The sequence below is a fragment of the Urocitellus parryii genome, chromosome 15, assembly GCF_045843805.1.
Source record: "Urocitellus parryii isolate mUroPar1 chromosome 15, mUroPar1.hap1, whole genome shotgun sequence".
Taxonomy (NCBI): domain Eukaryota; kingdom Metazoa; phylum Chordata; class Mammalia; order Rodentia; family Sciuridae; genus Urocitellus; species Urocitellus parryii.
In genome coordinates this window covers 9,042,377-9,065,581 of record NC_135545.1, presented here as the reverse complement: position 1 = coordinate 9,065,581, position 23,205 = coordinate 9,042,377, and the positions used below count along the sequence as shown (strand labels likewise).

The following is a 23,205-nucleotide window of genomic DNA, read 5'->3' as shown; positions in this document are numbered from 1 at the left end:
GCACCCCACTCCCCTTCCCCCTCCCAGCTCACCTCCTCAGTGACTCTTCCTTTTCTCTCTTTCAGTGACCCTCAGGCCCTCAATGACTTCTTGCATGGATCCGAGAAGGTAAATATGGGTCAGAGAGAGGCATTCCTAGATAGAGAGCTATGGAATTAATTGGCAGTGAAATGTGTCCCCTTGATTCAATAGATGTCTGCTCTGTGCTTTGTGTAAGCCAGGTACTGGGGTTATATTGATGAGCAAAATGATAAATTCTTGCCCTTACACCACATGTATCTCTTTGCTAAGCAAAGAAGATGATAATTAATAAAGGTAATATGAAACCACTGTGCACAATATGGTGAGAAATAATGATGTCTTCTGCGCAAGAAAGAGGTTTGGGCTGGAGTGTAGCTCAGTGGTATAACACCTGCCCAGCACACACAAGGCCCTCATTCATTCCCTGGCAATGTGTTGCATGTGTGTGTGCGTACACATACAAACACACACACACACACACACACAATTAAAAGAAAATGAAAGGGATAAGAGTTTCCATTAGCTGCTGTGGTCAGAGAGGATGACGTTGAAGGTAGCCACAGTGCTCCTGGCAGATACAAAGGTAGGAAAGGGAGTGGCATGTTCAAGGAACAGAAAGAAAGCTGATTGGGCCAAACTGAAGTGGAAACTAGTAGGACGTAAGATGGAGTGGACAGAAGTCACCAGGTTATGAGGGCCTGGGAGGCCCTGACAAAGGAGTTTAGATTCTTCATTCAGAACGTGACAGCAGCCCTCATGGGTTATTGAGCAAGAGAATCCGAGATTCAGTTTTCACCCTAGAGATTGGAGCAAGGGTGAGGCTATGAGCAGCTCTATTAGTTTTCTCTGGCCTTGCAACAAATCATCTCCATATGACTTGAGACATCTGTTACAGTTTGTGATACTTAGGAACTTGCAGGCAGCTTAAGTGGATGTTTCTGGCTCAGGGACTCTTATGATGGCACAATCAAAACATTGACGGGGGCTGTGTCATCTGAGGGCTCTCTGGGGCTAGAAAATGTCCTTTTGCCATGACTCCTGCCTATGGCTGCTTGTAGGAGGCCTGAGTTCCTCATCAAGTGGGCCTCTTCGTGGCACTGCTGGAGTGTCCTCAGGACATGGCAGCAGGGTTCCCCCGGAGGAATGATCTGAAAGAACAAGGAGGAAGCCACAGGACCTTTTATGACCCAGTCTCCAGAGTCCTGCATGGTCGCTTCTGTCATGTTGTATTCACAGCAGAGAGTCCTGGCCCACGCTCAGAGGGAGGGGATGAGCTCCGTGCTAGAGAGGAGAGGTACCGAGTAAGTCTTGGAGCTGGCGCAAATGCAGCGGGAGACACTGGCCTGGCTGCGACTCAGGCAGTGGGGGACACTGGCCTGGCTGCGACTCAGGCAGTGGGGGGTGGGAAGTGCTGGCTCAGGATCTGTTTGGAAGGTGGAACTAATAGAACTGCTAGTGGATTTAATGTCAGGGGATTGAGAGGGCCTCGAGCAACTTCCAGATTTTGACTTGAGCAACTAAATGGATTGTAGTGCTGTGTTTCTAAGAATTGAAATTCAGGGCAGATTCCAGAAGTCCTGGTGGGATGTTGGATATACAAGTTGGGGTTCTGGAGAGACCTTCAGCTGAGAGAAAATTTTAGAAGTCCTCAGCCATGGACAGACCCACACTGGGCCCTTAAGTATGGATGCCAGAGCCTGTTCTAGGCACCAGAGATGCTCCTGGAACTCAGAACCGGGCCTCACCCTCTCAGAAACAGGCCCCTGTGGTGTGTTAGGTAGTGAGCTGTGTGGAGAAGGGGTGACCTGGTGAGAGGGAAGGGCAGTGGTCGGGAGCAGGTAGCACCCGAAGGACGCGCTGCCGAGACTGAGGGCCAAAGACAGGGGCAGGGTTTGGCCACAGGCACCGAGGCAGAAGTCTCAAGTCCAAGGAAGACACACCAGAAGAGCCCTGAAGGCCAGCCTGGGGCTTGGCCTGGGCCTGGGTTGCCTTGGGTTCTGAGTGGGCCACCAGGCCCATTTTCTCTGGGGCCAAGGTTCCTATACCCTCCACCTCACCCTCCTCTTTTTGTCTAGAATAACCCCAGATTGCCTTCAGGGTTACTGCTCTAGAATTTGGGCCTGCCCTGCTGACCTTTAACTTCAGGTGGGGACGGGTCTTGTTGCAGCTGGACAGCGATGACCTCCTGGATGCCCCTGGGGAGTCCCAAAGTGCCTTCTATGAAGGTCCTGGGGTAAGTGTCCACGCTCGAGTTGCTCAAAAAGCAGGCAGTGGGAGGAGGCCCCAAAGGCCAGAGGGAAAGCCTGGGTGTATGCCCTGGAGGCTTTGACGAGCCAATGCAGGGGACAGTCACCAGGAACAAGGTGGGGCAGTCCACGCGGTTGGACTTCCCTGACCGTGTGTGAGGCCAGCGTGTCCTTGAGCCAGCTGGTGCAGAGCAGTTCTGGGAGCTGGGCTCACCCTGGGACACTGCTCTGGAGAGAGGGGTGGGGGAAGGCAGGGGTCCTGCCCTGGGTGGCCTGGGGAGGGGCCTCCTCACACAGACATGCCTCTGCCTGGGGGATGAAGGTGTGGTGACCACAAAGTTCGGAGTGGGGAAGTTGGGATGCACTGGAGCACCAGCCGGGCCCCTGCCCTGGCCTCGTTCCCTGCGCCCGGCTCTCGGTATCTTAAGGTACAAATGGTGGGGATGCTAATTTCCATTTAGTTCTTCCAGCGACTATAATATTATATTCCGAGTAATCTGCCTTTCATGACATAAATGTTTACATTTAGAAACAACTACAACATGTCCCGGCAGAGTTGTTACGTGTATAGACCTGAGACGATGATAACCCTGTACTTTTATTATTTTGTGATCGTTATTCCCATCGTAACTGTCACTCTTTCACCTGTGAGGTCCCCGGCTGGGTTCCTAGCACATTTCACACCTGGTGTCGGTGAGTTCTCACACTGTCCCTAAGGCTGGCACTTCGTACCATTTGGCCTCAGAACCCCGGGGCACAGCGGCCTCCCAGGTGCTCATTCAGTTTGGCCAAACAGAGCCCTGTCCTGCGGTGCCCCCTCCTCTCTCCTCACCAGCTGGGGCCCAGGTGGCCTCCCTGCTTGGAAGGAGGATGTAGCAGCACCTCTTGCTGGGCTTTTACTAAAAACAGGGACAATAATAACCGCTCTGTTTCTCACACGCGTGCTGTTCTGGGCGTTGCTCTAAGCCCTCCGTGGGTTCATTCAGAACTTTCAAGTTACAGGTTTTGATCCATTATCTGGTCTAAGATTAGTGAAGATGACATATTCCAAGCCCAAGTACTGCCCGTGGGGCTCCAGCTCACACACGCGCAGCCTGGATTGTGTCCCCCTCAGGCTGAAAAGGGCTTTGGAAATGTTGAACTCACAAGGAATGGTGGCGCACGCGGATAATCCTGGCACCTCAGGAGACCAAGGCAGGAGGATTGCAATTTGAGGCCAACCTCAGCAATTCAGGGGGGCCCTAAGCAACTTAGTGAGACCCTGACTCAAAATAAAAAATAAAAAGGAACTATTTAAAAATTCATTTTTATTACCATCTGCTGATGGGACCCGTGAGAAACTGAAGTCAGACTAAGCAAGCCCCAGGTTGCCACCCAGGCACTGGCAGAGCTGGGGTCACATCGCAGGGCCACTGCATTCTGGCTGGAGTGTTCTTTCCGTTTTTTTGTTTTAATATTTATTTTTTAGTTGTAGTTGGACATGATACTTTGTTTTATTAATTTATTTCTATGTGGTGCCGGGGATCGAACCCAGGGACTCGCAAGTGCCAGACAAGCGCTCTGACGCTGAGCCGCAGCCCAGCCCCGTGGAGTTTCCTGAACAGGCTTCAGTGACAGTGACGCCGGGTGTGCTCTTCACTAACCTCAGCTCTCCCCCTTCCCCTCCCTCACCCCAGCTCCATGTGCAAGAAGCTCCTGGCAACCACCTGAACCCAGAGCCCAGCCAGCCGGCGCCTAGCGTGGACCTGGACTTCCTGGAAGATGACATTCTGGGCTCGCCCGCCACAGGGGGCGGCGGGGGCGGCGGGGGCGCCGACCAGCCCTGCGACATCCTGCAGCAGAGTCTCCAGGAAGCCAACATCACCGAGCAGACGCTCGAGGCCGAGGCTGAGCTGGACCTGGGTCCCTTCCAACTGCCCACCCTGCAGCCCGCGGATGGTGGGGCCGGTCCCACGGGTGCTGCAGGGGCAGCCGCTGTGGCGGCAGGACCCCAGGCCCTCTTCCCAGGCAGTGCCGACCTTCTGGGGCTGCAGGCCCCACCCACTGTGCTGACCCACCAGGCCTTGGTCCCCCCCCAGGACATGGTCAACAAGGCCCTGAGTGTCCAGCCCTTCTTGCAGCCCGTAGGCCTGGGCAATGTGACCCTGCAGCCCATCCCAGGCCTCCAGGGCCTGCCCAATGGCAGCCCTGGGGGGACCACAGCGGCCACCCTTGGCCTGGCACCCATCCAGGTGGTGGGGCAGCCCGTCATGGCGCTCAACCCACCCACTTCCCAGCTGCTGGCCAAGCAGGTGCCTGTCAGCGGCTACCTGGCCTCAGCAGCTGGGCCCTCAGAGCCAGTGACCCTGGCTTCAGCTGGTGTGTCCCCCCAGGGGGCTGGCCTGGTCATCCAGAAGAGCCTCCCGGCGGCCGTAGCCACTACACTCAACGGGAACTCTGTGTTTGCGGGGGCGGGGGCAGCCACGGCAGCAGCCAGCGGGGCACCCTCAGGACAGCCCCTGGCAGTGGCCCCCGGCCTCGGCACGTCGCCACTGGTGCCAGCACCCAATGTGATTCTGCACCGCACCCCCACACCCATCCAGCCCAAGCCTGCAGGCGTGCTGCCCCCCAAGCTCTACCAGCTGACGCCCAAGCCGTTCGCCCCCACGGGCGCCACGCTCACCATCCAGGGCGAGCCAGGGACCCTGCAGCAGCCGCCCAAGGCCCCCCAGAACCTGACTTTCATGGCAGCGAGCAAGGCAGGCCAGAACGTGGTGCTCTCGGGCTTCCCGGCGCCCGCCCTGCAGGCCAACGTCTTCAAGCAGCCCCCTGTCACCACCACGGGTGCAGCCCCATCCCCGGCCCCCGGGACCCTGAACAAGTCCATGAGCCTCCACCTCCTGAACCAAGGCAGCAGCATCGTCATCCCAGCCCAGCACATGCTGCCCGGCCAGAACCAGTTCCTGCTGCCCGGCACGCCTGCCGTCCAGCTCCCCCAGTCACTCTCAGCCCTGCCGGCCAACGTGGGGGGACAGATCCTGACCGCCACCGCCCCCCATGCAGGTGGACAACTCATCGCCAACCCCATCCTCACCAACCAGAACCTGGCAGGCCCGCTGAGCCTGGGCCCTGTGCTGGCCCCGCACTCAGGGGCCCACAGTGCTGCCCACATCCTCTCGGCCGCCCCCATCCAGGTGGGCCAGCCCGCACTCTTCCAGATGCCCGTGTCACTCGCTGCCGGCAGCCTGCCCACACAGAGCCAGCCGGCACCCGCTGGCCCTGCTGCCACCACCGTCCTCCAGGGGGTCACGCTGCCCCCTAGTGCCGTGGCCATGCTCAATACTCCCGATGGGCTGGTGCAGCCGGCTACCCCCGCTGCCACCACCGGGGAGGCCACACCGGTCCTCACGGTGCAGCCCGCTCCCCCAGTCCCCCCAGCGGTCAGCACGCCACTGCCTCTGGGCCTCCAACAGCCTCAAGTGCAGCAACCCCCACAGGCCCCCACCCCTCAGGCTGCTGCCCCACCTCAGGCTACCACCCCCCAGCCCAGCCCAGGACTGGCATCCAGCCCGGAGAAGATCGTCCTGGGGCAGCCACCCTCTGCAGCCGCCACGGCCATCCTCACTCAGGACTCCCTGCAGATGTTCCTGCCCCAGGTACCAGGGCTGGGCCAGGCGGGGGGACTGGGCCAAGCGGGGGAGTTGAGGATTGCCCCCCAGCCGAAACCAGATGTGGAAAAGGCAGCCAGCGGCGGAGGGGGGAGTGTCTCAGCACAGGTACCGTGGGCACAGCTGACCCCCAGGAGGTCAGGGTGAAGGACCTGGCTGAGACAGCAGGGGCAGACTGGCAGATTGGCCAGCGGGTGTGCAGAGAGCAGGACTGACTGACAGACAGATCAGGGGAAGGACGGACAGGCAGGGGAAGGGACCTGCTAGCCAACTGACAGACAAGGAGGAGGACCTCTCAGTGGGCAAGACCGGGCGACGGACAGACAGACAGACAGCAGAAGGGGGGAGTGGGTGGGGCTGGAAGACACCCAATGGACTGGTGCCAGGGCCCGGGTTGCAGCTTCCCTGGCCCCGAACGCTGGCTGCCCACCACACGTTCTCTGGACCCAGAGGAGCAGCGGTCTCTGGTGGGGGGGCGGGGGTCCGTGGGGTGTCTTCTGACCCTGTGCGGGCTGCCCGTTGCAGGAGAGGAGCCAGCAGCCCCTCTCCACAGAGGGCCCCCACCTCTCCGTGCCTGCCTCGGTCATAGTCAGCGCCCCGCCTCCCGCCCAAGACCCAGCCTTGGCCACCCCCACCGCCAAAGGAGCTGGCCTCGGCCCTCAGGCCCCCGACAGCCAGGCTTCCCCGGCTCCAGCCCCCCAGGTAGATGAACCCCAGCAGCCTCTGTCCTTGGCTGAGACCCAGCCTCGCCCCTGCTCCTGCTCTCCTCCCCGCTCTGCCCTGCCTGCCTCTGTCTTGCTGACTCGGTGTGCCCCCTGGCCCCCTGCCCCCCCCCCCCCCCCCCCCCGCCGCCAGCTGTCCATATTTTGTGAGTGTCTCCAGAGAGCGGGGACCGGTGAGACCAGGTCCAGCCCTGGGAGCCCACACTCTAGGTAGGGACACAGGATGCCTCCAGTGGGAAATGAGTTATTCCTAAAGTTGCCAGGCTCACGCTGGAGTAAGTGACGCCCCCGAGGGTTCACATCCCAGGAGATGCCAAAAGGGGTGGTGAAAAGCCCCCTCCTCAGCCTCTGAAGCTCCCTGGGGTGGCGTCTTGCAGTTCTTTTCTGTACTTAGAGGAAAGTCACACGTGCATTCTTTCCATTTTTACAAACACAACGTACTCTGCCTACTGGTCGCATCTTATCATTTCCAGTGACCTTAGAGACATTCTTCTTTTCTACAGCTGTGTGGTGGCGTGCTCGGCCAGGCTTGGTCGTTAGCTGTAGAGAATGAATGTGTCCATGATTCTGTGGGCTGAGTTCTTACAGGGGGTTGCCCTTGGCCAGATTGCCCTCTGTGGGTCTAAATCGGCTTGATCTTCATTATCAGTATGTGATTTGTACCTGTTTTCCTGAAGTCTCGCTGGCATTGAACTTGGTCAAGCTGATAGGTGACGACAACTACCGTATGTTGTTTCCATACGTATTTCTTTTATTATGAATAAGGTCAGGCAAGTTTTCAGAGGAAGGATTATTTGTAAGTTCTGTTCTACGAAATTGCTTTAAAGTTTGGGTCACTGGTCATTTTATTATTGATTTATAGAAACTCTACCTGTAGGGAAAATGAGCTCCTATCTCATATGAGTCATTGTCATGTAAACATAAGAAGTCATGGAGGGCCACTTTGCTCTGCAGGAGTGGATGGTGCAGTCTTTGAAAAGGACAAGGGACAGGTGGAGAGAAGAGGGAGTGGCCTCAGCATGGGCCAGGTGGCAGAGATCAGCATGGCCTTTGGCCTTGGACAGCTGTGGTTTTGCCATGTGACATTGAGCCACCTGCTTCTTCAGGCCTCCCTTGGATGGTGGAGGGGCAGCAGCTGTAGGCAGTGAAGGAGGGAATCCGCCAGAAATGGTTAGGTCATTATTGCTGCTAGCTGTCATTATGGGAGGAGGCCTGGGGCCTGTGACAGTCATCAAAGAGACACAGGGTTAGGATGGCACCCAGGGAGAAAGGCAGGAAGGGGCAGGGGGATGAGGGGTCCTGTTTTGAAAATGCATGAGCTGAAGCTGCCTGGCTGGTGACTTCCTCTCCAGGCCACCCCTCTAGGGTGTGGGAGCCCTCCTGAGGGCACTGTGGAGACCTGTGCACTCTTGCGCCTTGGTGGTTGTGGATGAGAAGATGCGTGCTGAGTGCTAGCTCTCCTGCTCGTCCTGAGGCAATAGGCCCTCCCTGTTCACCAGTACAGCCTTCAGCTCTCGATGGCAGAAAAAAAGTTTCACTTTTAAAACAGAGTCCTGGATCAATTTGGGAGGCTGAGGCAGGAGGATCTTAAGTTCAGGGCCAGCCTCAGCAACTTAGCGAGACCTTGTCTCAAATAAAATAGAAAGAGCTGGGGATGTGGCTAGTGGCTAAGCACCCCTTGGTTCAGTCTCTGGTACCAAAAAGCAAAACGAAGTCCCAGACAGCCCAGGTCGAGGGCCCTATCTGCTCCTCCCCAGGCACTTCAGAGACTGCAGCCCAGCCTGCTCCTGCCTTCTCCAAAGTGCTCGTGTCCTCCTGACCAAAGGGCACGGTCTCTGTTGAGTAACTCGCACTCTCTGCCATAATCCAGGCTCTAGGAGGGCAGGGGATGAGTCCCCTGTGCCCAGAAGTGCCTGGCAGGTAGAGGGTGCCTAGCGGATGGGAACACAGGATGGAGGGACACCTAGCCTCAGGAGCACTCCGTTGCCGGCTCTGTGTCGAGCCCACCACAGTGAAGTGGAGGGAGACTCAGGCCCGTCACCGTCCTGCAGCCAGCCCTGAGAGGGCATTGGCGGTGGTGGCAGCAGCGAATGCAGCAGGGGCACCGCTCCCTGTGCAGGAGGGCCTATGCCCTGAGGGGACCCTGCATTTGCAGAGCCCCAGGCTGGGATGAGGCAGTGGGGAGGAGTGGCGGAGCAAGAATGGGTCGCAGAAGCCGCAGCTCCCATGGGCCATCGAGAAGTTTGGATCTAGAAGGGGTGTACAGTCCCCAGCCAGGCCGCGGCATGCTCCCGTTACTTGCTATTGGAAGATGGTTTGTCGGAAGACGAGAGTGGAAGTGGAGACCTTGAGGTGGCTGGGGGGGTCTCCAGGGAAAGGGGGCAGTGTCTCAGGCTGGGAGCTAGCAGAGACGAGGGAGAGGAGTGCAAGGGTTTGGGGGACGGTTTGGAAATGGCTGAAGGGCTGGAGGCTTGAGGAAGAGGGTGTGTGGCAATCACTCCACAGATGGCAGCCCTTTCTGTCGTCTCTCGGTGCAAGCCGCACACTTCACAGCCAGCCTCTCATCGAAACCCTATGGCGCCTCCTTCAGGTGGGTGGTGTTCATCCCCCATTTACAGATGAGGAAGTTGAGGCCCAGAGAGATGAATTTGCTTGCCCAGGCTGCCCAGCTGGTCAGGGCAGAGCCTGGATCCAAACCCTGGCAATTTGTGGCAAGAGACAGGCCCGGGTGTGAATCCCGCTCTGTGTAGTCAGCTCTCAGAAGTACAGTTTCCTCACCTGCAGAATGGAGTGAGGCCCCCGACTGACCACGCGGTGGCTGTGCACAGGCTAGCGCCCAGGGATGGTAGTGACCCTGTGGGCACTTGGACCGGCAGGTAGGGATGTGAGCTGATTCCATCACACACAGGCCGCCTGGGACAGTGCACAGGTTTGGCCCTTTGCAGTGGTTGCCTACCATGACGCCTGAAGTGTGGGAGGCTCTCCAGTGGTGGTCAGTGAGCAGTGAGGGGGTCAGTGGTCACCAAGGGTGCCCTGGAGCGATGTGGTCACTCACTTTGAGAAGCATATGAGATCCAAGCAGTAATTCCTTGCTGTCAGCCTCTGAGCTCTGACCCAGGTAGACTTGACTGTGCATGCGAGCATATGCGTTTGCATGCGTGTGTGTGTGCGTGTGTGTTTGTGTACATGTGCATTTTCCTCTCATGTCTGTGCAGACAGAAGCCCCCAAACCGCGTTGTGCATCCAGCTTTGCTTCTTTAGCAACAGTGTTGGAGTCTGCCTCTCAGACAACTTCCCTACCCACCTTGGATCAGAGTGCCTCTTAATGTCACCACCCAGGGAACACCTGTGTGTATGTGTCACTGAACACAGAGCTTCCCCGGTGCCCTGCATGATGCACACCAGTGTTTCCTATTCTCTCTCTTGTGTTCTTCGTAAATCTGATCACAGCCCATGGGGTGACTTGAGTCATTGCGAATGGGCACGGGGAGCATTTGGCACTCACGCCTGGGAGGACTGTGAGGAAGGGTGCTTGGGCCCCTGGCTCTGTGACTTTGGGCAAGTTGCTGGCCTCTCTGGGCCTCAGGTTCCTTATCTGTAAAAATAAGGATAATAGCAGCTACTTTATAGTTACAAGGACTAAATAAATCGATGTATGTAATGTCCTTAGGTCAGGGTTGGGAGCCTGGAAAGAATGTATGTTTTACTGTGGAACAAAAATAACCGAGCCAAGTCTTCTGTCCTTCTCCATTGTTTAGTTATGTGTTTCTCCAGGCAAGCTCGCCATAATGAGCAGCGTGCCGGTCCTAAGCTCTCATGTAGTGGAGAAGCAGCATAAACCACAGCAAACAAGCTTGGAATGTTCCAGTAAAACTCCAAGACGCTGAAATTTGGAATGTCATATGATTTTCATGAGTCACAAAATACTATTCTACTTTAAAATTTCCCCCAATCATTTAAAAATGTAAAAACATTTCTTATCTTGTGGGACATAGAAGACGGTAGGCCAGGCCAGGCAGTGGGCAGATCTGGCCTGTGGCCTTGGTGTGCTCTCCTTTGAGGTCTATCTGTTGTGGCTCATGATCGTTATCCCTCCCTCCCTGCAGGGGGGTTGGTTCCAAGACCCCCGCGCAGACACCGAGGCTCTGTAGCTGCGGAGCCTCTCCGTAAACTCACGTGGATTTTCCAGTGTTGATTCTCACAGTGCTGGGGCTGGAACCCAGGGCTGTGTGAGCTGGGCGAGGGCTCTGTCCAGCAGTGCCCCACCCTGACAGCACCTGCTCCCCTGGGCTTTAGGTTGTTCATAGGTGACTTACAGTGCCTGAGACAATGTGCTATGTGAGTGTTGTCACGCTGTATTCCTCAGGGAATAGTAAGAAAAAAATGTCTGAACGTGCTCAGTGCAGACATAATTCCTTTATATACCTCTTTCCCCATTCAGCCGTCACAGGGCCAGCTGTTTGAAGTCACCTTGAAGTATGTATTCAGTTCCCTCTTCAGGAATACTCAAGGTGGTCCCTTGTCACGGCTAACAACAGCACTTAAAACACTGGAGTCCGTGTTGAACACACCTGCAGGGTAGATTTCTAGAAGGAGAACCGTGGGCTCCAGAGCAAAGTGCTTCCCAAACATTTTATATAAATGTCACCTGGTTGCCCTGCACGGTGCTGGGCCACCGAGGGCTTCCTCCCACAGGCCACCAGCACCAGGTCATAGCTAGCCTGCTCTTCCCTGGGCCACAGAACATCAGTTCCCTGTCCTTTTCTCTAATCATACACGAGGCCGAGCATCTTGCCATCCACATGGACAGCTGAAATCTTTTGTGTGTGTGTGTGTGTGTGTGTGTGTGTGTGTGTGTGTGTGTGTGTGTGCTGGGGACTGAACCCAGGGCCTTATACATGTAGAGAGCAAGCACTCTACCAACTGAGCTCTGTCCCCAGGCCAGAATCTCTTGACAAATATTCCTGTGGCAGTGATTTCAAAACTGATCGGGCTGGAGTGCAGCCTAGTAGAGCACTTGCTGAGCATGCACGAGGCCCGCGGCTCACTCCCCAGCACCATGAGGGACGTGTGTGTGGTGTGTGTATACACATGTACATATACACACATGTATACACATAAGAATTTAATGCTTATTTAGAAAATTTAGAAGATACAGGGAAAAAAATCCCCTGTAATGGCACCCTGTGGGTGCAGTTGGTAATATCGTGGGTTTCTTCTGTGTCAGGGCACAGTGTGTCACCCTGGCCCTGCCTCCCCAGCCTACTGCCACCTGTCCCCCTCCAGATAACCACGGCAACTTGTTTTGTACACCCTTCCAGGTCCTCGTGTGGGTGCTGAAAGGCGGCTTTCCGTTCTGTCCCGTTGGCTCCCAGACTGTGCATTATATGTTTAGGTGGCCTGGGGCACGTGTCCTCATTCCCGAGTATAGTTGGAAGCCTTCCTCTGGGGACAGTGGTGTTCATCTCCCTGGTACGTGGCTACTGATGGGCATTAGGCTCCACATGGCGCCGCAGGAAGCCCCAGTCCCTGCCACATTCCCCCCGCGGCAGTCTGTTCACTTCCTGGGAGCTTGTTTGCTGCAATAAGCGGATGTGCACTCGCGATCTAGTCGCTGCGGGCGAACTGCACCCCTCTGGAGTCATAGCCAACTGTCCAGTGAGGACAATGTGCATGAAAGTCTTTACTGGACACTTGACTTATTCTCAAAGTGATGAGTTAAAACATGACACTCTGGGCTGCTTTTGATGTGCATTTCTCTCTCTCTCTCTCTCTCTCTCTCTCTCTCTCTCTCTCTCTCTCTCTTTGGTACTGGGGATCGAACTCAGGGGCACTCGACCACTGAGCCACATCCCCAGCTCTATTCTGTATTTAATTTGGAGACAGCGTCTCACTGAGTTGCTTCTTAGCACCTCACTTTTGCTGAGGCTGGCTTTGAACTCAGGATCTTCCTGCCTCAGCCTCCAGAGCTGCTGGGATTACAGGCATGTGTGCGCCAGGGCACCCGAAAAGTTCTTTATTCTTTAACCACATTTGTTAGTTATCTGTTGCTGTGTGATAAGTGACCCCTAAAACTTAGCAGCTTAAAGCAGCAAGCGTCAGTGTGTCTCTCAGTGTGAGTCAGGGCCTGGAAGCAGCGGGCTGGGGGGTCTGCCTCTGCGTCCCTCGTGAGGTCATGATCGAGGTGTCAGCTGGGGTTGCAGTCACTGGGCCCCACTAGGCTGGGGAGTCTGCTTCCAGCTCTCCTGTGGCTGTTGGCCAGAGGCCTCAGTGCCTCCCCGAGGGGGGTCTGTAAAGGTCAGGTCCGCACAGGCCACATCTGGCTTCCCCAGTGGAAGGAGAGCCGGGTGGGGCTGCTCAGAGTGACATTTGCAGTCTTGTTTTATAACCGAATCTGGGAAGTGACCTACGGTTGACCACACCTGCCATTCCAAATTGCACTGGTCACAGACCAGCCTTGGTCCCTTGTGGGAGGTGACTGAACACCAGGAGGAGGGGATCGTCAGGGGCCACTTGGAGGCTGGTTGCCTACCCTGTCGCCCACCGTGAATCTTCTGCATTGTTAGCCATATCCGGAGCTCTCACCCGTAGGCACGTCTCCCCTTGGAGTCACTTGAGACCCCATCGCCAACAACACCTCTTTACTCCTGGACATCTCAGTGTGATAGGTCAGCCTTGGGGGACAGGAGCACTCTCGTACTCACCTGTTGGACTGTCATCCAAGTCAGTGAGCTTAGCATGTACTGCAGGACCCAGTCTGCTGGCCACAGTCTGGTTTCACCTGCTGCCCCCTCACCATGGCCAGCGGCGTCCTCCCTGTCCACATAGCTCTCCAGCACTTCCGTGTGGCCGTTTGTTGATCCCCTGGGAAGGCATTTGGGGTGGTAAGTGGGCGGCACTGTGGTCCCTCCCCACCGGTCTCCTCCCGGCTGCTGGTCCTCTGGGTTGTCCCCAGTCCTCTGGGTTGTCCCCGGTGGGAGGCCTGCAAGCCCGCGCCAGATGTTCTTTCTTGTCCTCTTTTTTGCGGTACTGGGGTCCCACCCAGGGCCTCAGGCATGCTAGGCAAGTTCCCTGCCGTCATTAGCTACGCTCCTAGCCCTTCTTCCTCTTTCTCAAATTTTAAAAGTGACACACAAGGTCATAAACGTCCCTAGAGGGCACTGACCCACCCCTGCCTTGCCGGTTCCTGTCCCCTCTGCCTCCCACCCGAGCTCCGGCTGAGTGTGCTTTACCATAGATCCTGGAGCGAGATCGACCAGGTTCCGTCATGACCCTTCAAAGGCCCAGACCAAGCTGCCTTCTGGAGGGTTTCCTAGGGGACTGTCCCCTCGTCCTGTGGAGAGCGGGGCTGGCCCTCTGACCTCTCCTAGGGGTGGTAATCCTTTAGGGAGGTGTTTGTGTGGTTATTTTCATTGTTTTGTCTCTGAGTTGCCCTGAAGTGGTTCAGGGCCAGGTTTTGTACGGAGCTGGAAGGGTCGCAGATTTGGAGGACAGGGCTAGTGGTGACTCCAAAACAGTTGCCGTGATGCTGAGGAGGATTCTCAGCCGACAAGGCCACTGGAACATGAGCTTTTGCATCCACGTTGTCCCCACATGGGAGGCCCATGGCCGAGGCCCAGCGTTGGAGCACGGCAACATCGGGTGGCCTTTGGCAGGTCCCTTGAGCTCCCTGGTCCTGGGTCCTCCTCAGCCAGCTTTGGAAGATGGCTCGGCAGTGGCCAAGTGGTGTCAGGCAGAGGTGCTGAGCCGCCGTCAGGGCCTCCGAGCCTGACCCGTCCTCGTCAGGAGACTGGGCAGTGGTTCCGGGGCTCTCCGGCCTGTTTCTCTTCTGTGAAATGTGTCCAGTTGTCCCTGCTCTCATGGCCATGGGGCGGGGGGAGGGGTGGCAGTGTCGGTGTGGGTGCCCAGCCATGTGCACTAGATCTGCAGGTGTCAGGGTGTGGGGCCAGTGTTGGGTTCCTGGCTGGCACTCTCTAGCTGCATAGTGGCTGCTATGTCAGGGTTGGTGGCAGGTGACTTCTTGGGCAAGAGATTTCAGAGGGGTGAGGTGCTCTGGCAGAGGCCAGCTTGGGGAGGTCGCTGTGTGGCATTCAGAACGTGCTGGGCTGCCTGTGTCCTCAGACTCAGGCTCTGCCTGATAAGGGTGCAGGCACCTCATCAGGGCTGTGCGGCTAGGCGCACGGCCATGGCCCTGCAGGTGGACAGACAGGGCTCAGGACACCTGGACAGGGGCCCAGGACTCACCTGCCAGCATCTCCCCACCCATGTGGCTGTGAACAGGCCTGGCCAGGCTCCCACAGCTGCTTCTTGCCCTCAGCTCCATGGCCCCAGCCTCCGCGCCCACACCCTGGCCACAGAGCCGTGCCTGTGCTGTCCCTTGGCTGTGCCCTGGCTGTGCCGGGATGCTCCGCTCTGCCCCCTGCTCCCTGCTCCTGGCCTCCCTGGGCCCGGGCTGCCCCGCCTGCCGCTGCTCCCCTGCTGCTGCCCACCTGCAACCTGCAGGACCTGCCTTCACCTGGCCAGGGCGGGGGAGGCAGAGGGAGGTCAGAGGGCAGGGAAATGTGGGGGAGACGGTGGGGACAGGCGGAGGTGGGGGGCAGTGGGGATGAGGTGGCACAGGGAGAAGGCGGAGTGGAAGGGGAAGGGTAGCCACGTGGGGTCCTTCCTCAGGACTCAGGTAGGCTCAGAGTGGGGCTCGGGCTGGGGTGGCTGGGTCCTCAGTTCTGGGAGCAGTGGGACCCAGGCTGTTCTGACCCCGCCCCTCCCTCTCCCTCCCTCCCCCGCCCAGATCCCAGCAGCAGCTCCACTGAAGGGCCCGGGCCCCTCCTCGTCCCCCTCACTACCTCACCAGGCCCCTCTGGGAGACAGCCCCCACCTGCCCTCCCCGCACCCCGCCCGGCCCCCGTCACGCCCCCCTTCCCGCCCCCACTCCCGCCCCCCCTCCCAGCCCCAGAGCTTGTCCCGCCCGCCCTCAGAGCCAGCCCTGCACCCGTGCCCCCCACCCCAGGCGCCCCCCACTCTGCCCGGCATCTTTGTTATCCAGAACCAGCTGGGTGTACCCCCACCAGCCAGCACCCCAGCCCCCACTGCCCCTGGCCCCCCCCAGCCCCCCGTACGCCCCCCGTCCCAGCCACCTGAGGGTCCACTGCCCCCAGCCCCCCACCTCCCTCCTACCTCCACCTCTTCGGGGGCGGCCTCCTCCGAGATGCCCACCAGGTTGCCAGCCCCCACGCCGCCCGACTTCCAGCTCCAGTTCCCGCCTGGCCAGGGACCCCACAAGTCCCCCACCCCCCCACCAACCCTCCACCTGGTCCCCGAGCCCACGGCGCCCCCCCTACCGCCTCCTCGGACCTTCCAGATGGTGACCACCCCCTTTCCAGCGCTGCCCCAGCCGAAGGCTCTTCTGGAGAGATTCCACCAGGTAATGGACCACAGGGACACTGCCGCCCCACCCAGCCCATCCCTTCTGCTTCCCGGCTCTTCATCCCTGGCCCTGGTGCATTTGGCCACCCTCATGCCTAGCCCGTGCCGCTGCCCCTCAACCACCTGTCCCCTCTTCAGGTGCCGTCCGGAATCATTCTCCAGAACAAGGCTGGGGGGGCCCCCACCGTCCCGCAGACCTCCACCAGCCTGGGGCCCCTCGCCAACCCCACTGCCTCTGTGCTGGTCAGTGGGCAGGCCCCATCCGGGACCCCCACCGCCTCCAGCCATCCCCCTGCCCAGGCACCCATGGCCACCACAGGTAGGGGGAGGAGCCCACACAGGAGAGACCCGGGCTGAAGGGGGGGTGGGGGCTGAGATTCAAAGGGGTGGGCTGGGGCAGAGCTGTGGGGTTGCCAGCCCAGGACGATACCCGGACATCAGGCCACAGGCAGGCAGGGGACAGGGCTTGTTGCCCTGGCCCAGGGCTACCCAGGGCTTGTGTCTGTCAAGGCCAGAGGACCAGGAGGAGAGTGGCGGGCACAGAGGGGAGCACATGTGTGCGGCTGGCCTTCGTGCCAGTGACCCCGGACCTGTCTCCCTGCCCTGCCCAGGCCTCCCTCCTCTGCTTCCTGCCGAGAGCAAAACTTTTGCCAGCAACCTCCCAACCCTGAGTGTGGCCAAGGCCACTGTATCCGGGCCAGGGAAGTCCTCCGGGCTGCAGGTAAGAGGTCCTCAGAGCAGAGTCAGTGCAGGACCGGGCGTCATCAGGGAACTGGGAGACAGGGCCAGCGGGGCAGGCTGAACTAGGACACTGGAAACAGCCAGATGGGCAGGAAGGGGCAGATGGGACCCACTGACCAAGATTTAGAGGTCAAAACCCAGACGGACAGACAGGTGCCAGGACAGCCGGTGACATATGAGAGCCAGTCCCAGATGGGAGTTGACATGGACAGGAGGGACAGGGTCAGGACTCCAGACAGACCCAAAGGTCAGGTGGTGCCAGCGACACCAAGACAAAGTAAGGCAGACTGGCCTTCAGACGCTGGGGAGAGGGCGGTCAGAGGGACCAGGGCCCCAGAGTAGGTGGAGATGACCGATTTGCCAGAGGCAGAAGGGAGACAGGACAAGGCAGGGGAAAGAGGGTGACGTGGGTGGAGACACAGCATGCAGATGGAGGGGCCACATGTCAGACAGTGGCTCGGGTACAGGGCCATCTGGTGAAGGGACGAGACATGAGACCTGAGTCAGACAGACCCAGAGACCAGCCTGGGCAGGGGACAGGGTTCGGGCCTGCTTGTCACCCTCTCCCCTGTCCCCAGCGCAGCCCAGACCACATTTCCCCTGCAGCTGGGGCCAGGACCCCTGCCTCCCTGTGCCCCAGGCTGGAGGGGAGCAGGTCCAGACACCTGGGAAGGTCCCCATCACGCTGTCACTCACCTCCTTTCCCCCCTAGTACGAAAGCAAGCTGAGCAGCCTCAAGAAGCCCCCCACGCTGCAGCCCAGCAAGGAGGCCTGGTGAGTGGGTGCCGCCTGCCCTGTGCCCTGCCCCTGCACCCCAAGGCTGTGTTCCTCAGCAGTGTCTCTGCCCCCCCAGCACCCTCCAGGCCCCCAGTTTCCCCCTCCCGAGAATGCAGTGCTGACAAGAGTGGGGTGAGGGTTGGCTGGGACAAGTAGGCCTTGGCTTCTGGGGGGCAGCAGCTGGGTCTCCCTCAGTGCCTCAGACATGCTGGCACAGGGTGGGGTGAAGGGAATGGAACCTGTGGGCAGGTGGGTGTTAGAGCCAAGGGTACAGGTGAGGGTGCCTGGCTGCATGGGTAGACGTGTTTTGAGAGGCAGAAAAGACTTGGTGGAGAGGCGGGCGCTCGGGTGGTGGGCGCTGATGCTGGTCCTCCTCCCACCGAGTGTGTATGAGGTGCTGAGTGTGTACATGCTGGCAGCCCCAAAGTGACAAGACCAGAGCCCCTGCCCCCAGGTGTGCTGGGAGTCCGGCCAGTGGCAGGAGGCGGTCGGTCCCTAATAATGGAGACCTAACCGCTGTAGCAGGCGCTGTGAGGAGGCGGCAGCCCAGGGAGGGAACAGGATCTTGCCACCTACCCACCACAACACCCTGCTCCCCAGAGGCTGTGGGGCCAGGAACAGGGGGACACTGCTGCCAGGTGGCAGGAGACCGAACAGCACAGAGCGTGAGCTTGCAGTCCAGCACTCCTTGGCGCTCTGCTCTGTGTACTTGGGGCAGGAGCGACTCCCTTACCTTTCGCAGCCTCGGTTTGCTCTACTGTAAAATGGGGAGATGGTCGCACTGCTGCCTTTGGCTGGTGGCAGGGAGTCAGTGGAACAGGGCCCAGGCTGGGTACGTGTGCCCATAGCCTCCCGATGCAGGGCCCTTGCCCTTCATCTCCCTCCTGGCCCTCACCCTGCTCTGTGTGGTCTCTCCCACCCCTCCCTGCCCCAGTTTCCTAGAGCATTTGCACAGACACCAGGGCTCGGTCCTGCACCCCGACTACAAGACGGCCTTCCCCTCCTTCGAGGACGCCCTGCATCGCCTCCTGCCCTACCACGTCTACCAGGGCGCCCTCCCCTCCCCCAACGACTACCACAGAGGTGAGGCCTCCCCATGGTCCCCTGACCCCCAGGCCCTGGTAGGGGCAGGAGGCCCAAAGGATAGAGACGGGTCAGCGCATGTGCACTTGACCTGCGGTCCCAGCACAGTCTGAGCCCTCATTTCTGGCCCCGTCGCTTGTCTTCCTGGCAGTGGACGAGGAGTTTGAGACGGTCTCCACGCAGCTGCTGAAGCGCACCCAGGCCATGCTTAATAAATACAGGCTCCTGCTCCTGGAAGAGTCCCGGGTAAGGGCCACACCCCCCTGCCACCCCTCCCTGCCCTCCCTCCCGCCTATGACCCTAGCCTTTCCCTTCCCCTCTCTGAGAAGGGAAGGGCTTCCTGCCCCTTAGCGGGAAGAGAGGTTGGCAGGAGGTCAGATCACAAGACACCCCCCCTCCCCGTCTTGCTTCTTAACCTGTGTTCTCTTCTCAACCCCACCAGAGGGTGAGCCCCTCGGCTGAGATGGTAATGATCGACCGAATGTTCATTCAGGAGGAGAAGACCACCCTTGCCTTGGATAAACAGCTTGCCAAGGAGAAGCCAGGTGAGAGAGGAGGGGAGGGAGTGGCGCTCCCAACCCACCTGCGATTTAGGATTACGTTGACCTGGCCCCTGCCTGAATCCACCACCAGGTGGCGTCCGCCCTGGCCGGCAGGCTCTCTGGCGCTGCTGTCCTCACACTGTTCATGCCTATGTCGGTTTCTCCCCTGGATCCTGGGGTGAGGGAGTATCCTGCCATCCCCAGGAGAGCAGGAGAACCCAGAGGCAAACACTGGGGCTCCAGGATTACAAAACATGCAGTGACCGTGCCCACTCAGGTGCCAGTCCCGTGCCTGCTGGAGAGCCAGTGGCCCTTTTTTTTTGCCTTTTTACTGCTTCTCACAAGCCTCTCCCTAGTCGATGCAGGAAAGGGTACAGTCAAATCCAGCCATGGTTTTCCAAAGTGTTCCCTTAGCCCTCACCCACCTTCTAGTCTAACCCCCTCCAGTGCTTCCCTGGAGAAAAGCACTGTCCCTGTACCTGCCACCAACATGGGCTTTCATTCTGCTAGATTGGATCTTGTTTTTATTTTTAGTTATTTACTTTTTGTGTGTGTGGTGCTGGGAATCAAACTCAGAGGGTTGTGATGAACCTTAGTTTTTAAAAAAGTAGCAGCTGGTACCTAAATGGGTGCGAGGTGTGGCTGTGGTGAAGTGGGGCAGGAGCTCGTGGTGGTGAGGTGCTTCCCTAAGCAGACCGTAACTCCCTGGTTCCAACACCAGCTCTGGCACTGACTGGCCGTGGGACCTTGGCGAGGTACTTGCCCTCGCAGGACCTCTCTTTCATCTGTAAAGTGGGAGGTTCCAGTAGTGGTATACAGTCCTTTATCCTAAACCCTGTGACACGGTACATGGACAGTGTCTCTGGGAAGCAGCCTGTGAGCACACACACGTGAGGATTTCTGCAGTGGACGAGATGGGCTTGCGGACTGTGTAGTCAAGACCACAAATACCCTCACATCACCTCAGACCAGATTTCTCCACCAAATGAAATACCCTCCTCCCTCCACATTAAATACACAAACGGAACAGTGCGGCCAGTAGAGCTACCTGCGGTGGTGACGCTGCTGTATAGGTGCTGGCCAGTGTGGCGGGTGTGGCCAGTGTGACCGAGAAACTGCGCCTTTTGTTTTATATTCTTTTAGTTAGTTCTTTCACCTCTTGAACAGCCCCTGTGGCCCTGTGGGAAAGTGTGGTTTAGTTTAGGAAGGGCTTGGGATGGCTGATAGGTCACATCCGCCCTTGTGCCCTGAGGATGTGCAGAATCAAGGCCTCAGCCTGAAGCCTGCCTGGGGCAGGTGCTCAGTGACACCAAGTCTTAGCTCTGCTCTGGGGCCTCCGCGCTCTCCTAACTCCTGTGGGTTTTCTTTGTCCTCTGATTTTGCAGACGAGTATGTGTCTTCCTCACGCTCCCTTGGCCTCCCTGTCTCAGCCTCTTCTGAGGGTCATCGGCTGACTGGCCACGGCCCACCATCGTCCTCAGCTTCCGGGGCCTCAGCCCAGCCCCCTCCACACCTGCCCACCAAGCTCGTGATCCGCCACGGTGGAGCGGGTGGCTCCCCGTCGGTGACCTGGGCCAGGGCATCGTCCTCCCTGTCCTCCTCGTCCTCCTCCTCTGCGGCCTCATCCCTGGATGCCGACGAGGATGGCCCAATGCCCTCCCGCAACCGCCCACCTATCAAGACCTATGAAGCCCGGAGCCGCATCGGCCTCAAGCTCAAGATCAAGCAGGAGGCCGGGCTCAGCAAGGTCGTGCACAACACGGCCCTGGACCCTGTGCACCAGCCCCCGCCGCCGCCCCCTGCCGCCCTCAAGGTGGCCGAGCCCCCGCCACGGCCCCCACCGCCCCCGCCGCCCACGGGCCAGATGAACGGCACTGTGGACCACCCGCCGCCCACCGACCGCAAGGCCGCAGTGCCCGCCGCGCACTGCCCGCGCCTGCCGCTCCGGAAGACCTACCGTGAGAACGTGGAGGCGCCCTGCGCCGCGGAGAGCACAGGCAGGGCCCGGGGCGGCAGTCCCGCCCCGCTGCCCACCAAAGTGGACGAAGCCACCAGCGGGCTCATCCGCGAGCTGGCAGCCGTGGAGGACGAGCTGTACCAGCGCATGCTGAAGGGGGCCCCGCCCGAGCCCACAGCCAGCGCCGGGCAGGGCGGGGGCAGCGGGGAGGCCGCCTGGGAGGCGCCCCCGCTGCCACCTGCCAAGCGGCGCAAGTCCGAGTCCCCCGATGTGGACCAGGCCAGCTTCTCCAGCGACAGCCCGCAGGACGACACGCTCACCGAACACCTTCAGAGCGCCATCGACAGCATCCTGAACCTCCAGCAGGCCCCCGGCAGGACGCCCGCACCCCCGTACCCTCACGCCGGCCCCGCGGCCGTCACGCCCACCTCGCCGTCGCCCCTGCACAGGCCCGAGGCCTACCCACCCTCCAGTCACAACGGCGGCCTCGGCGCCAGGACGTTGAACAGATAACACCGGCTGGTCTTCCCTTCCCTGTCGCGGCCACCAGGGCGTCCGCTGGGCATCCGACCATAGCCTCCTGGGGGACACAGCCGAGCCGGGGATCCCCTGACAGTTCTTTTTGCCTAAGTTATTTGAGTCACAAAGGCCTCCTCCCCGCCTCCTGCCTCTGCAGAGTGGGCAGAGTGGGCGTGGGCTTAGGGGAGGGGGCTGCAATGGAGAATGGCCCCAGCCAAAGGAGGGGCGTCCTGGTATGTCAGTTCTTGTTTCTTCCCACTTTCTGCCACCGCCCGCCCCTGTCTGGGGACATGTGCGAGTGTTTGCCTGGGATGGGGGTACCTGGTGGCTCCCACTGCTCACCTCTAGGTACCTGAATGTGTGGATCCACAGATCATGGCCCAGGGCGCTGGAGCTGGGGGTGTCCTCCCGGGTTCGCGCAGCGTCTCCCCAGCGCCCCCCACTGGCTGTAAAAGGAAACCGGAGAAGAGGCCAGGAGCCAGTGTCCCAGATGGCCTGGCTCGCAGACGTGCGTGTGCGTGTCCAGCCCTGTGCCTGGTCTCGGGGTGTGTGTGTGTGTGTGTGTGTGTGTGTGTGTGTGTGTGTGTGTATGTATGTACGCGTGCGTACGCGTGCGTGGGCGCGCGTGCAGGTGAGAGAGGTTCCCACATGCTCCCACCCCTCCACTTTGAAATCTGAGCAACAGAAAACTGGGGGCGCCTCCCCCTTCCCCCAAGGTCTTCCCTCTGCTCTTCCTGCCTCCAGCTGCCCGCGCCACGTTTTGAAATCTCGGAGACAAAACTAGTACTGTAAGATAAATTTTTTTGTACTGTATTTATTGTGTATAACGATTTTTTTAAAGGAGAATTCTGTACATTTAGAACTCTTGTAAATTAAAAACTGATCCTTTTTTTTAAAACTGTACTCAAGCCCCTTTGGCCCTGTTGCTTTGGTGGGGTTGGAGTTGGGGTTTAAGAGCTAGGCCTGCATGCCTGCATGCGAGGGCGGGAGGGACTAACCACGTACCAGTTTTTGAGCCCAAGGCAGGCCGTTCTAAATATTCTGGGTAAGATTCTATGATCCTCAGAAACACTCCGTGGGAGAAGAGTCCTGGCAGCCTCTGGCCACGATGCTGTCATCAGCTGATCCATATGTCAGCTCGTTTTATGTTCATTGCTGTTTTATTTAGTACCCGAGATTGAACCCAGGGTGCTTAACCACTGAGCCACATCCCCAGCCCTTTTTATTATGAGACAGGGTCTCGCTAAGTTGTTTTGAGCCTTGCTAAATTACTGAGGCTGGCCTTGAACTTTCTTTTTTCTTTTTCTTTCTTTTTTTTTTTTTTTGGTCTGGACATTGAACCCAGGACCTTGTGCAAAGGAGGTGAGCACTATACCACCTGAGCTATATCCCCAGGTCCCTGGCCTGGAGCTTTCCATTCTCCTGCCTCAGGCTCCTGAGTCTCTGGAATTACAGGTGTGCACCACTGCACCCAACATATGTTGCTGTTTAAAATTACCTTTTTTAATATATATAATCAGCTCTCCA

General features: G+C 58.7%; 1 protein-coding gene across 4 annotated transcripts in view; it reads left to right on the top strand.

Moving 5' to 3' along the window:
* The window catches only part of Bicra (BRD4 interacting chromatin remodeling complex associated protein), a 68,102-nt gene extending 45,550 nt beyond the window's left edge, over nt 1-22,552 (top strand). For 2 of the 4 annotated variants that reach the window (XM_026410456.2, XM_026410457.2), the window contains exons 4-15: nt 66-108; nt 2,189-2,254; nt 3,944-5,902; nt 6,440-6,616; nt 15,425-16,057; nt 16,198-16,378; nt 16,671-16,780; nt 17,513-17,574; nt 18,512-18,660; nt 18,812-18,906; nt 19,103-19,205; nt 20,588-22,552. In XM_026410456.2, the coding sequence (XP_026266241.2) occupies nt 66-108; nt 2,189-2,254; nt 3,944-5,902; nt 6,440-6,616; nt 15,425-16,057; nt 16,198-16,378; nt 16,671-16,780; nt 17,513-17,574; nt 18,512-18,660; nt 18,812-18,906; nt 19,103-19,205; nt 20,588-21,672 (4,663 nt within the window). In that variant the 3' untranslated portion in view covers nt 21,673-22,552. The remainder of the gene's footprint in view (nt 1-65; nt 109-2,188; nt 2,255-3,943; nt 5,903-6,439; nt 6,617-15,424; nt 16,058-16,197; nt 16,379-16,670; nt 16,781-17,512; nt 17,575-18,511; nt 18,661-18,811; nt 18,907-19,102; nt 19,206-20,587) is intronic. The other 2 variants (XM_026410458.2, XM_026410459.2) reach the window with 2 other exon arrangements.
* Nucleotides 22,553-23,205: the final 653 nt, after the last annotated feature.